The sequence below is a fragment of the Sinocyclocheilus grahami genome, unplaced genomic scaffold, assembly GCF_001515645.1.
Source record: "Sinocyclocheilus grahami isolate Dianchi unplaced genomic scaffold, SAMN03320097.WGS_v1.1 scaffold533.1, whole genome shotgun sequence".
NCBI classification, from domain to species: Eukaryota; Metazoa; Chordata; class Actinopteri; order Cypriniformes; family Cyprinidae; genus Sinocyclocheilus; species Sinocyclocheilus grahami.
Genome location: NW_015505712.1, coordinates 457,745 through 472,725, shown reverse-complemented (window position 1 = coordinate 472,725; position 14,981 = coordinate 457,745). Strand labels below are relative to the sequence as shown.

The following is a 14,981-nucleotide window of genomic DNA, read 5'->3' as shown; positions in this document are numbered from 1 at the left end:
AGCTGGATGCAATAATCGCATGCCATTGTGCATTAGCTTGTTTAGTTTACACTCGAAGTAGATTGGTCCCTCTAAGCAAAATCCCAATTCGTCGGTCCTCCGACGTGATGTCGAGAGTGACCGACTGAAAGGGAACCGTTTTCAACACTGATAATAATATGAAATGTTTCTTAAGAACCAAAAAATCATATCAAAATGATTTCTGAAGAATTACGTGACACTGAAAAGTGGAGTAATGGCTGCTGAAATTCATCTTTGCCATCTCAGGAATAAATAGACTTATTTCATAATAGACTTATTTCAAGAACAGAAATAAATCTTACCCACCCCAAACTTTTAAACAGTAGTGTAAATATTTCAAACACCAATTATTAATATTTAATATTATTAATACTAAACCTTTACCTTTTGTTTTCTAAGATGGTGACTTTTCTGCTGGTGCAATAATGGTGAGAAAAAGAGATTTCAGTTCAGTTTCATTTTTAAGTTTGAGAAAAACCTTAGTGAAGTTGTGTCTGTATGTTTAATAGAGATTGTAGGAAGTATTTTAACACAAAATTACACTCATCATCTCTGAACCATTCACACAGGGTGCTGCTGAAAACGACGCTATGGTTGGTAGTGTTAATCAGTCCGGGACAATTCCTTATCAGGACAACCAGAGAGAGTCCAGCACACAATCAGCAAAGGTATATTACATCAAATATTTACACGATTTCCTCTGTACTTTTATTTTTCTTTTTTTCTTTAATTGTTGTATTAATTAATCTCTGAACAGCCCTCTAAGCCTGGATGGTTCAGTGGCTGGTTCAAGTCTAAGCCTAAAGAAGACCCAAAAGAACAAATCCCAGAACCCAAACCCACCACTAGGGTAAATGCTCTTACATTTCCTATCAAAAAATAACAGTCTAAGGAAGTTTGTGATAGAAAAGATCTAAATCAGAACATGTCATAAACTGCTGTATAAAATAACTATATTCACTAATCATGTGGCGGAAAAGAGGAAAAACTGAAACCCTTGTCAATTATAAAAAATTAACCATTTGTGCCATGGCACCTTTAAACTGCCATATTCTATAGTCAGTATTTCAATAATTGAAATTATTTGGAGAAGTGAGCTATTCAAGTTAATTTTGTCTTGCATGGAATAAGTATCCTTTTTTACACTCATTACATTCATCAAAGTGACTTGAACCTGATAAATTTTCCAAGTTGTAAATACATTTCATCCATACAGTGGTCCTAAAAAGCAATTGGATTACTTATTCACATTATAAAGCAAAAATATCAAAGCAACACTGCAAAAAATGCTTTTCTTACTTAGATTTTTTTTGTCTTGTTTCCAGCTAAAATATCTAAAAATTCTTAAATCAAGAAGGATTTTCTTGACAAGTAAAAATTTCAAACAGAAAACAAGTAAAACAACAATTATTTTGCTTAACCCATTGGCAGATAATTTTGCTTGTTTCAGGCAAAAACTCACTTAGTTTTGACATGTTTTTTCTGAAAACAAGACAATAATTTTTACTTGTCAAGAAAATCCTTCTTGATTTAAGAATTTTTTGATATTTTGGCTGGAAACAAGACAAAAAATCTAAGTAGGAAAAGCATTTTTTGCAGTGAAGTGACAGTTTTCAACCAAAATTGATTTTACAGACATTTAAGGATGGCAGACGTATTCAGATACTTTTTGGGAGCACTATATACTGACAGTATTAATGATGCACCATTTTTCACTGAGCCTCGTTTGCGGTCAAGTAACATTTTTTTTTTTCTGTTTCTTGTTAGGAATCAACAGCCAACTTTCCTTTCCCTTCTCCTCCTCCACTCATCCCAAAGGCATCACAGCCCCAACTCAGTGGGATCAATCCTTTTTCTAGGAGCGCTGGTGAGTAAAGATCATCTGTACGTCTTGCCTGGTTTTGGCATCACTGACTCGAAGCTCTGAGACGGTTACACTGAATGAGTCTGAGCTGACAGAATCAAACTTTTCTTGAATCACTGCACTTTTCGTTCTGTTTGACAACTGTCAATTTTAACATCCAACCCTGATCATACATCTCTTGCAGAATTAGTAAAGAGGGATAAAAAAATGCAGTTTGTTTTGTCTTATTTGAAAATACAAAATAATAACGGGTCAATTTAAAATGTAGTTATTTTGTCTTGTGGACTGTATATAAACATCTGTTATGTGAAATAGCTTAGTTGGGGGATTACTAAATAAAATGCCATTTTAATTTTATTTTTTATTTAAAATTTATTAAAAAATAAAGCCTTTTCAAATTTTATCCACTTAACATATAACATAGTCAATAAAGTTCATTTAATTTTTCTTAGGGTTCTTGAAGTGGAAATATGGAAAACGGTGAATTTTACATTTCTGATTTCTGGGCCTGGAAAAGTAAAGGTTAATAAGATCTTAAAAAGCAAAAAGAAAGTTGTGGAAATTTGTTGGTCAAAAGGTGCTTTTATCTGGAATAATTATGTAATATTTATGTTTGACATCCATATATGGCCAGTATTTTTGCACACGTTAGATATTTTAAAGTTCAAACAAGAGTTTTTTTAACAAGTTTAATATAAGCATAATTTTCTTTCTTTGTTACAGGACAAAAATTGTCTGGGACAATGAGTCCGAATCAAGGGTCCATTTCACAGGTAGAAATCCTTATAAATGCCTATATTTATCATAACTGTCATGCAAATATTCAGGTTAATTGTTTTGTTCATAGGGTCCCTAATGAAGGTTCGTAATTGAGGAATAATCATCAAATGAGGAACTCTGGGATGGACTTTCAGCCTCGTGACTAGTGTTCACATGACCAAGGGATTCCATAGGCACACCCCTTCAGTTCCACTAGAGGAGGTCAGAGGGGCCTATGCATCTTTATATACAGTAACACCTGTGGTTACAGAAATACACTGAGGACATAGAGTTCTTGATATAATCTGTTAAGGGTTTGGTGCCCAGTCTTCTTTGAATGAAGACACTGAACAGCTGAGGCACAGCTCCCCGTGCTGACTCTAGGGATTTGTGTCATTCCCTTTGGGAACGGGGACCAGATGGAAATGGGTGCTGAGCAAAGGTGCTGTGACCTATGGAAACATTAATTTAAGACGTCTCCTCAGCTGGCAATGTCAGTAAATTGTATAACATGTAACACTTCCATCCCTCATCCCACCCCCCCACATGCAAAATTATTGTAATAATTTAAGTGGCTTTCACAATTCAAATGTTTAAGATATGGCGCCGGAGAGTAGTGAAAATGTGGGAAATGTTGTAATTGTACAGGTGGTCCCTTTGGGTCACAGCCTTGATTTATTCCAGAGGAAGAGATATTGAATTAAACATGTTTTATTCAATATCTCTACCAAAAAAAAAATACTTTTTGTTGTAAAAAAAAAATCTAATAAAAAGCAATAGTATTTGTACATGCCAATGTATTTGATTAACAAGTAAAAATATAATTAGTCAACTAAAAATATGCTATGAGCCAACAATTCTTGTTGCATAGCAGAACAGTGGAATTTGACAAGATGTATGCCATCTTCTTTTACCATGAGTGTGCAGATCTGGCAGCAGAGGGACAAATGTTAGCAGAAGTGTGGAACTCTGGGAATTAGGTCTTGTGTTCTATACATACAGAGGGAACAACATGATTGAGTCACTACACACTCTGATGTTTCCAACACCACATTTCACACATAAATCCTGAAAAATACTTTTATTTAGTCTGTGACATTTTAAATTGAAAAAAAAGCATTTTTGTTTATGATGGTAATGACATATTCACAATTATACACCATGTAATTTAATTTAAGTCCAAAAGAAAAGGTAACAGTTTATAATTAATTTAATTCATCATATAACATGTTCCACCAACCCCATCCTCACAACCTCAAAATACAATTACACATTTTCCCCTACTGCATACATTTAGTACCAAAATATAGCACTACCACATAGTAATAGTAACATTATATAGCTTTAACAACATATCTTGTAACTTGAAATAGCACTGCGCATCCGACAGCTCTAAGAGAATTCACAATATTCTTGATCACTTTCTCTGTTTCTCTCGCACACAAAATCTGCCTTGTTTGGCAAGATGCCATCAGCTGCCATTAACATTTTTCAAATGGCTCACCAGTGTGTTTACAGTGTGTTCTTTTACTAGGAATATACACAGTGATTTATTTGAAATCAAAGTTTTTCATTAGTGGTCCCCACAATTCCCTGCAGTTAACACTACTGAAAATAAGTACAAGCCAAATGTTTTTTTTTTTATTCTAGCTATAACTATGTTGTTAAATATGTCTAAATATAACTATGTTGTTAAGGCTGAATTCTGATAGATAGATAGATAGATAGATAGAATAACCCAAGTTTACTTGCTATCCTCCAGTTACTTTAATGCGAAATGGGTAGGTTTAGGTAATGCAAGTCGCAGCGTCAGCATGACTTTGCATGTGTTCTGTAAGCAGGGAATCCTGGGGGAAAGATTTACTGCACTGCCCGCAAACAAAGATTGTGCCCTCTCCATGCTGCTTCTGATGCTTCCTGAGTGCCGCAAGGTGGCTGAATGACATATCGCAGCTTTGGCAGTGATAGGAGCACTTAGCTGCGTGAATACGCTGGTGTCGCACTAGCCGGGACGCCGTGGCGAATGCCACCCCACACTCTGAGCACTTGTGTGGCCGCACTCCGCTGTGAACTGTGATATGTTCAGCGAGGTTGGAGGACTTGGTGAAAGCTTTGGAGCAAATGGAGCAGGTGTAGGGACGCACACCGCTGTGGATTTTCCTGTGCTCTGTCATGCGACTGGCCAGGGCAAATGCTTTCCCGCACTCCGGGCAAACAAAGGGCCTCTCACCCAAATGTGTGCGCTCGTGACGGAGAAGAGACAGGGGTTTGTTGAAGGTTTTGCCACACTGCTTGCAAAGAAACGGCTTGTTGTTGGTGTGCATGTTGCGCTCGTGCTTCCGCAGGTCTGAGGAACGCACAAAATCCTTGCCACATTCCTCACAGATGTACGGCTTCTCTCCGGTGTGCGTTCGGATGTGTTTGCGGAAGTCAGAGGACCAAATGTAGCGTTTCTCACAAAATGGGCATTGGTACGGTCGTTCACCCGTGTGTAGCCGCTTGTGCTGCTGAAGAGTTCCTTGGTGCGAGTAGGCTTTCCCGCACAGGTCACAAACATGTGGTTTAAGACCTTGGTGAGTGTCGATGTGGCTCAACAGATTGCTGGACTTTTTGAAAGCCCAGCTGCAGTACGGGCACTTGTACGGACGGTTTTCCGTGTCTCCCTCCATTCCTCGCTTCTTCATGGCTGCAAAGGCAAAATGATTTTTTAAAACCTGCTTCTGCGAAGAGTTCAGGCTGTTTGCTTCGTTTCCCTCAGCCTCGCATTCATCCCCCACAGTCTCCTGCCGATCTCTTGGAAGCGCTGTCAGTTCACGTGGCGCAGTGATATCCACCTCCTGTTTCACTTTCACATTGGTGATGCTGATCGCTTCCAAGTGCTCATGATTCAGTCGGGAATCAGATCCAGGCTCAGCCTTTACATCAGTTATATCAACTTCTCTCTCCTTTTCATAGGATTGCTCAGAAAATTTATCAGGAAGGTGGCATGTAGCTTGAGTCCTTGAATTCTCTTGGATTCGTAATTTTTTTGTTTTTCTTTCATCGCAACTGGTAGAAGTACTGATGTCCTCTTCACTGGGTAGATTATAACTAATTTTCATGGTGTCAGTAATGTTACTCTCCATAGGCAGATAATGCCTCTTGCTGATGAGAATCTTTCTAATACTTCGTTTTGATATGTAGACATTGTCTGTAAAAGCTGTTGAATTCCACAGGTCATTCATTTGATCCATTGCAGATGATTCCTTGAGTAGAATTTAGTGCATCAACCTTTATTAACAAATTGAAAGGTCTGTGTGATCTATGTTTGCGACTCCTGAAAAAGAAAAAGCATTGGTTCAGTTCTCCGATTTATATTCTTGAGAAATACAGTTAATCTTAATTTTATGAACTATAGACTAATACTTTACACCTCAAAATAAATATTTTACTGAAACATCCTGCTGCCCTACATAGAACACGAGTTTTTGATATAATTCATATCAAGAAGTCAAAATTCACTACAATTCATTATACACCAAATACAATCATTTCTAAGATGCTGGATTTGTGAGTACTGATGGTATAATGAAGCTATTAAGATATCCAGCATAAATTATACTAACTGGAAACCCTCCAGTAGATTCTCTTGGAAGAGTTACACACTCTTTGAGCCTGCAAAGTCTTTATCTCAGCTGTCATAGTGCATAGTAGGGACTTTCAAGAATCATTAAAACATCCCACACACGCAAAGAGTCTCTTACCTTGGCAGCACCAAGTCCACCAATGGTGATTTCAAAGAGTGCAATTAATCCACTTCCTCTTCAGGGTGGACATTTAAGATACCATAGGAGGAGCCAGAACGCAGTTAGACTTGCTTCACGTGGGGGAGTGCAACATCTTTTTAGCAGTGGTCAGCACTTTAGCAAAACCATTTGCTGTCGGGAAAGATCAACTCATTGACACTTTCACTCATGCCAGCTGTGAGGCACATGGGATATTTCCTGGGGAGCACTGCATAAACATGCTGATGCAATTACAACCTACCAGAATTATATTTGCTTTGTTGTTTGTTTTGTAGGCTGTTGCAAAATTATGAAGCAGTCATTCCACTTATTAATCACATGTAGTAAAATGAGCCATCTAGTCCAGCCTATATACGGTATCTCTAATAGCAGGTTCTATGTTTGTTGTTCACAGATCAATTTACACTGCAGCAATTTTTAACCACATTTTCTCATTCGTATAAATGGTATGGCTGTTTTTTTTTTATCTGACTGAGGAGATGTCAATATTCCACATTCCATTCTTTAGTTAATTTAATTAGCATGTAAATATTTCTACTAATTCACTTATTGAGTGAAAGAATTAAGAACAGGAATAACCTGCTTATGTTAGACATAACTGACAACCTGATACCCATCCAGCACATATAGATAAAAAAAAAGTGTCAGAGGAAATATGAGAGGAAGAGAACATACTGTAGATCAGCTAGTACAAGACACCTGTTTGCCGCTTAAGGTTCAATTTACCCCTCAGTGTAAATGCTGATGGTAGGGTATCCTGACATTGAGGCCTACTCTGACCAGAATAAAAATAATTGGTGGATTGTTTTGCAGTGTTTGAAGAAAATGTTAGACATTTTGTCAGCCTTTCTTTATATGCATGTATGTATGCATATAAAAATGCTTGCCAAAACAATCCACCAAGCTTAGTGTTCTTTCTCTACTAATTTAAGAGTTAATGAGAATGCGGTGAGTTACTCTCAACAGTCTGTACATAAATGTAATTTTATGTTGTATGGCACAGTATGATAGATCACATAGGAGAGAATGGGGTTGGTTGGCACTGGGTTAATTTCTGGTTCATAAATAAATATAAGACCAGCTCATTTGTATCCTGGAACAAATTGAGCTGCAGCAGTATATGTAAGACTAGCTAGCACACTAATAGTTGCCAGACAGCAACCCTAGCTCCTTTAATGACACAAAACCTTTTTAAATGCACTTGTTGCACACGCATGTCATCGTGTTAATATAATACTTGAACTACTTGCGTACTTGCCTTTTCAGCAGCCCATTAAAAGCACCAGAAGCTCCAACAACAGCTGCAGTTTGCTGTCGCCCATGCTGTGCTGAGCGCATATGCACAGCTGAGATAGTTGTTACCGATTATAGAGCCTGGCCTACCAAAAACATGGCATTGCTTTCAGATTTTCCAGAAAATGAACAATTAGTGTAAGAGTAAATTGCATTTATCCCTCCAAGAGACTTTAAAATGCCATTCCTCTTTAAATAGAAATAATGGCAATGTGCCAGCCTTGCACAGTCCCATTACATAAATCATTATATAAGATATGTTCTAGATTTATATTTATAATTTATTTAAGAATACTAATTGAAATTATCATTATATTAAGGACACATGACTGTATTAAAAGATTTATTAATTAATACCATATTTATTTTAATAATTGTTTAGATTTAGCATTGGTTTAAAATCCTGGATAGCACAAAGGGCAGTGGAAATGTCACTGGCAGAAAAAAAAAACATGATGGAGAGGGATCAAGTCAACTTCTGACACAACATAGAAAGGGAACCTGGATGGATAGAATGACTTTGAGAAAGACATTTGGACTGGCTCAGAGTGTGAAAAGAACAAGGTGGTTGAGGTGAACTCCAGTTCAAAGCGTGAGAGTTGCCAGTGAAAGTTGCCAGTGTTTCTGTTTAGTATGTATACACACATACTTACAGGTATATACTGTACACACTGATCAATCACAACATTAAAACCACCTGCCTAATATTGTGGAGATCCCCCCCGTGCTGCCAAAACAGCTCAGATGAACTGAAGCATGAACTCCACAAGACCTCTAAACCTGTCATCTGGTATCTGACACCAAGACTTTAATAGCAGATCTTGCAAGTTGCATGGTGAAGTCTCCATGGATTGGATTTGTTGGTCAAGTACATCCCATAGATTCTCAGTCGGATTGACATCTGAGGAATTTGGAGGATGGAGGATGTTCATCATACTGTTTCTGAACAATTATTACTGTGTATCAGGATGAAGTGTCCTGCTGGAAGAGGCCATTTGCAATCAGGGAACTCTACTGCCATGAAGGTCTGTAACTCTAGGTAGGTATGTGTTAATATAACATCCACATGAATGCCAGGACCGAAAGTTTCCCAGCATATCATCTACTGCTATAACACTACATCCACCAAAATGCTTTCTTCCCCTAGTGCATCCCTGGCCATTTCTTGCCCAGGTAAACAATGCATACACATACAACCATCCTCCTGATCAACAAAAATGAGACTTATCAGACCCAGCAATTTTCTTCCATTGCTCCATGGTCCAGGTCTTATGCTCACGTGTCCGTTGACGGCACTTTCAGTGGTGGACAGAAGTCATCATGGGCATTCTGACCAGTCTGCGGCTACGCAACCCCATACATCAACTGGGATGCACTGTGCATTCTTTCAGTAATTTGAGTATATATATTATTTTTAACTGTTCCATCATTCTTTTAAAAAGTCATTCTGTTTCATCAGCAGTTATTCTGCTCGTAAGTACGGTTTATGGTTCCATTAATACATGAACTCTCTTAATACATTGGTTTGGAATCACGATAATGCTAGTAAATGCTCTCTAATATAACCATTCATAAGTTTTATAGTCTCTCTGGAAGATTCAGTTCATACAAAAAAAAAAGTCACCATCACGCTTTACATGTTACCCTTGGGAGATATTATCAGGAAACACGGTGTTAGCTTTCACTGTTATGCTGATGATACTCAGCTCTATATTTCTTTGCAGCCCGGCGAAACATACCAATTTGAAAAACTAGTGGAATGCATAGTCGATATAAAAAACTGGATGATGAGTAATTTCTTACTGCTAAATTCTGAAAAAACAGAGGTGTTAATTATAGGACCTAAAAACTCTGCATATAATAACCTAGAACACTCCCTAAGACTTGATGGCTGCTCTGTCAATTCTTCGTCATCAGTTAGGTGTGCTATTTGATAGCAATCTTTCGTTAGAAAGCCACGTTTCTAGCATTTGTAAAACTGCATTTTTCCATCTCAAAAATATATCTTAAATTACGACCTATTCTCTCAATGTCAAATGCAGAAATGTTAATCCATGCGTTTGCACAATGTGACTTTGCTGCTGCCTGAAATTGAACTGATGATTTCGTCTGGTCAGAGGAGAACTGGCCCCCCGACTGAGCCTGGTTTCTCCCAAGGTTTTTTCTCCATTCTGTCACCAATGGAGTTTTGGTTCCTTGCCGCTGTCGCCTCTGGCTTGCTTAGTTGGGGACACTTCATTTCCAGTGATATCGTTGACTTGATTGCAAAGATACTATTTAAACTGAACTGAGCTGGATGATGACATCACTGAATTCAATGATGAACTGCCTTTAACTGAAAATGTAGTGTTTACTATTGTCACTTTTGCATTATTGACACAATATTTTCCTAATTAATGCTGTACAGTTGCTTTGACACAATCGGTATTGTTAAAAGTGCTATATAAATAAAGGTGACTTGACTTGACCATCAACTTGTTTGTCCTGTGAGCAATATTTAAATGCATGTTTTTCATTCATTTTATTTAGGCTATGTCACATGTCCAGTACTCTGAATCATCCTAAAACAAAAACAGCAGCGCAAGAATGCTCAACGCTGTTACTAAATATTTCTCAGTTCATTTTGTTTTATTCAAATACAGAGGAACACACTGATTATTCAGTCAGTAAGTTTTATAGCTTAACTCAATAATTAAAATATTATCTTTATACACATGCTGTATGTTATACAGTACAGAAATGATGAGAAAGACTTTTAAAACATTATGTAAATGTGATCAAATGTTTCATGGATTTAATATACAAGCAACACTGTATCAACTAAGACTTAAAGGGTTCACCCAAAAATAAAAATTCTCTCATCACCTCAAGTCATTCCAAACTTGCATGAATTGTTAAATACACATATATATATATATATATATATATATATATATATATACAGTGGTGGCCAAAATTGTTAGAACACCTGACAGATCTGAACGTATTGACCTTTTTTTGCCACTAAAACATGATTTAATTTCATAATGTTCATGAAACATGCAGATGGTTGCTCTGAGCTCAACAAATATCAGATGAAGTGAGTCATACTGTTTTTATCCACTTTTAACTTTAATATTTGATATGTCTACATTTTGTAGCAGTTACAGCAGCACATCTCTCTGGCATAGTGTCAATATATTTCCTGAAAACTTCAACACTAATGTGATCCCATGCCTTTTGCAATTTATCTGTCCAGTTTATTTTCCAACTCGCCCCAAATTTGCTTGATGGGGTTGAGGTCCGAACTTTGAGGGGGCCAGTCCATCATTTTCAATGTTCCAGCAGATTCCGGCAATAGTTCGTTTTATGGGTATTGTAATGGCCAATTCAACAAAAACAACTGAAACCTCTTAAATATGGCAAGTGTTCTAATAATTTTGTCCACCGTTGTGTGTATATATATATATATATCTCGCAGCACCCTGTAATTAATTAGATTAAAATTTTTAATCGACTGACAGCCCTAATATATATATTAGGGCTGTCAGTCGATTAAAAATTGTAATATACTAAAAGCTAAATTTGGCTGTGAAAATACCCACAAAAGATAATTTAAAGCTATTATTGTGTTAAATGTTTAAGCTACAGCTGCCTAACATAAACTATAGAACATAAAAGAAGATAATTTGAGAAACATCTCAGTATCTTTTTATTCATGAAAGTCACTGGTGACCAAACCAGCTTTGTTAAAGGGGTCATATGATGCGATTTCAAGTTTTCCTTTCTCTTTGGAGTGTTAGAAGCTGATTGTGCATAGATAAGATCCCTGAAGTTGCAAAGACTAAAGTCTCAAAACCAAAGAGATATTCTTTATCAAAGTTAAGACTCTGCCACGCCCCCCTAAAACGGCTTAACCGTGGCTTGTGTACTGCAAACATACCAGCTTCATCACTGTGTCTGTTACGCGACTCTGTTCCCCTTTCGGGCTCTGTCTTTACATTTATTTTGAAAGCTGAAGTGATTATGGTAAGGGGTGTTACATTTCCGACGAGTGCTTGTGGTGTTCGGCCAATCAAAATGCACTGGGTCAGCTGGCCAATCAGAGCAGACTGCACTTGTCGGAAGGAGGGACTTTGTAGAAAACAAAGCGTTTGAGAGAGGCGGGGGATAGAGGACCTACAATAATGTACAGTATTTGAAAAATAATGTGTTTTTTGAACATTAAAGCATGTCAACATTCTGTTACACCAAATACACAAAATAATGATCTTTAAAAAAGCATCATATGACCCCTTTAACAACAGTCTTCAAAATAGTCATTCAGGTTTGTAACAACATGAGGGTGAGTAAATGATGACAATGTATTTATTTATTTTTTGAGAACTATCCCTTTAATGTTTTTTTATTATTATTATTTTAAATAAATGAAATTATAGGCTACTCTAAAAAATAAACTAAAACTATCAGCAGGTGGCGGTAAATATCTTTGAGTCGATTCATGGTCGATTGTTCAAACGGCTGATTCATTCAGGAATGAAGTAAACGCTTACTTTATGAATGGGCCTTTGAATCATTGGTTCATAAATGTGTTCACGCGGATTCATTCATAAACTAAACACTGCTGTGTTGCTCGGAGAAACAGTTCTGCTGTGGCTTTATAGGTAATATTTTCATTGGCAAAATTAAACAAAAACACAATATTGTGTTTAAAATATAACACAATATTAACTTCTTATTTACTGAACTGTTGTATCCAATCACATTTGCACTTGTGCAAATCAGGACCAAAGCGGCACTCGTGATTGCTCTCGCTGCTTGTGTGATATTTCTTATGGTTTAAGTATGAGACAAAAAGAAATGAGATATGAGACATACAGCGGCATTTTTTGCCCCAATATCTTGAATTTTAGGGCATAACTGCATTTATGTAGTTGTTGCCAGAGGCTTCATGCCCATAAAAGTGAGGGGGCACGTTTTGAGCCAAGTGGATTTTGAATGCAGCTTCCAAAAGACAAAAAATAGCCAAATAATATTTTCTATATTTGATACAATCACACCAGCATGATCAAATCGTTCAGCGCATCAGCTGCTAAATTCAAATCTGCGTTCGCTGGCTGGCGCTGAGCCAGAGACAGAAGCGATTTTACAGCACTGCGCATTAACCAATCACACACGATGCTGTTGAGCTTATGAGTGCAATGGCCAATCAGAGGTGGTCAGATGAGTCATCGCTAAAATGCCGGTGTTTTCTTCACTGCTGGCTGTCTGAAAACCTCTTTCTGGCGAATTATCTCGTTTGAAACAACAAACTGCTGGTGTGTGTATGAATCTGTAAGTAAGATATTAATTTCACAGTGTAAACAGCTTCAGTGATTTTAATGGGAGCTTTTGAGAGTGCTTAAACTCTAGACCAGGAGTGCCCAAACTCGGTCCTGGAGGGCCGGTGTCCCGCAGAGTTTAGCTCCAACCCCAATTAAACACCTGAACCAGCTAATCAAGCTCTTACTAGGCATACTAAAACTTCCCGGCAGGTGTGTTGAGGCAAGTTGGAGCTAAACTATGCAGGACACCAGCCCTCCAGGACCGAGTTTGGGCACCCTGCTCTAGACTGTCAGTGAAAATGTTCTTTGATAATGTAAATGTTCTTTGCTCTCTTTCTGTACAATGAAAGTGTTATGATAAGTAACCTAACTTACAATGTTTTTATTCACATTAACTTTCAATGTTAAATTCACATTAAATATAAAGTCAGTAGTAGGCTATTAAAAATATGCTATGGCATGACACCCATATCTGTTAGGCTACTTAAGTAAACCAACAGGTTTTTATGTATAGTTAATAGACTAAATTATTAGGCTACTTTGACCGTCGCCCACTATAGATCAACTAACATAATCTATAAAGGTGAGAATCGAGATATTTCATGATATAGTGCGTTTGGTAATGTTTCGAAGGAAAAAAATAAATAAAACATGAGTGGTATTGAGGCTGCTGTGTGTCACATGGCAACCCCTCCCAACTCGTGCCCCCTCAAAAATAATGAGTGCATGACGCCCCTGGTTGTTGCCCTGCATCATATTTGTCAACAGTCAACACTTGAGTCTATAATTAGGGGTTTACATGTCATGTCCATGGACTCTATTATCATTTTTACTACATTTTCATAAACTTTTATAGGTAATATTTTCATTGGCAAAATTAAACAAAAACACAATATTGTGTTTAAAATATAACACAATATTAACTTCTTATTTACTGAACTGTTGTATCCAATCACATTTGCACTTGTGCAAATCAGGACCAAAGCGGCACTCGTGATTGCTCTCGCTGCTTGTGTGATATTTCTTATGGTTTAAGTATGAGACAAAAAGAAATGAGATATGAGACATACAGCGGCATTTTTTGCCCCAATATCTTGAATTTTAGGGCATAACTGCATTTATGTAGTTGTTGCCAGAGGCTTCATGCCCATAAAAGTGAGGGGGCACGTTTTGAGCCAAGTGGATTTTGAATGCAGCTTCCAAAAGACAAAAAATAGCCAAATAATATTTTCTATATTTGATACAATCACACCAGCATGATCAAATCGTTCAGCGCATCAGCTGCTAAATTCAAATCTGCGTTCGCTGGCTGGCGCTGAGCCAGAGACAGAAGCGATTTTACAGCACTGCGCATTAACCAATCACACACGATGCTGTTGAGCTTATGAGTGCAATGGCCAATCAGAGGTGGTCAGATGAGTCATCGCTAAAATGCCGGTGTTTTCTTCACTGCTGGCTGTCTGAAAACCTCTTTCTGGCGAATTATCTCGTTTGAAACAACAAACTGCTGGTGTGTGTATGAATCTGTAAGTAAGATATTAATTTCACAGTGTAAACAGCTTCAGTGATTTTAATGGGAGCTTTTAAACTATGCAGCCCTCCAGGACCGAGTTTGGGCCCCCTGCTCTAGACTGTCAGTGAAAATGTTCTTTGATAATGTAAATATGTAAATGTCTCTTTCTGTACAATGAAAGTGTTATGATAAGTAACCTAACTTACAATGTTTTTATTCACATTAACTTTCAATGTTAAATTCACATTAAATATAAAGTCAGTAGTAGGCTATTAAAAATATGCTATGGCATGACACCCATATCTGTTAGGCTACTTAAGTAAACCAACAGGTTTTTATGTATAGTTAATAGACTAAATTATTAGGCTACTTTGACCGTCGCCCACTATAGATCAACTAACATAATCTATAAAGGTGAGAATCGAGATATTTCATGATATAGT

The 14,981-nt window shown here is 37.3% G+C and overlaps 2 protein-coding genes across 6 annotated transcripts in view; one reads left to right on the top strand and one right to left on the bottom strand.

Moving 5' to 3' along the window:
- Nucleotides 1–3,358, top strand: part of sec16b (SEC16 homolog B, endoplasmic reticulum export factor) — a 16,169-nt gene extending 12,811 nt beyond the window's left edge. For all 4 annotated transcript variants that reach the window (XM_016238150.1, XM_016238152.1, XM_016238153.1 and 1 more), the window contains 6 exons: nucleotides 421–449; nucleotides 591–689; nucleotides 779–871; nucleotides 1,789–1,888; nucleotides 2,609–2,658; nucleotides 2,733–3,358. In XM_016238150.1, the coding sequence (XP_016093636.1) occupies nucleotides 421–449; nucleotides 591–689; nucleotides 779–871; nucleotides 1,789–1,888; nucleotides 2,609–2,658; nucleotides 2,733–2,741 (380 nt within the window). In that variant the 3' untranslated portion in view covers nucleotides 2,742–3,358. The remainder of the gene's footprint in view (nucleotides 1–420; nucleotides 450–590; nucleotides 690–778; nucleotides 872–1,788; nucleotides 1,889–2,608; nucleotides 2,659–2,732) is intronic.
- Nucleotides 3,359–3,738: 380 nt separating this feature from the next.
- On the bottom strand, nucleotides 3,739–7,128 carry LOC107555382 (zinc finger protein 648-like). Of its 2 annotated transcripts, none has more exons than XM_016238154.1 (2): nucleotides 6,290–7,128; nucleotides 3,739–5,960 (listed from the first exon to the last, which is right to left on the bottom strand). In XM_016238154.1, exon 2 carries the CDS (start codon nucleotides 5,875–5,877, stop codon nucleotides 4,432–4,434), a length of 1,446 nt encoding a protein of 481 aa, XP_016093640.1. In that variant the 5' UTR covers nucleotides 5,878–5,960; nucleotides 6,290–7,128; the 3' UTR covers nucleotides 3,739–4,431. The 2 variants fall into 2 exon arrangements, with proteins under 2 accessions (XP_016093640.1, XP_016093641.1); XM_016238155.1 differs by having other exon boundaries at nucleotides 6,388–7,128.
- Between the last annotated feature and the right edge of the window lie 7,853 nt (nucleotides 7,129–14,981).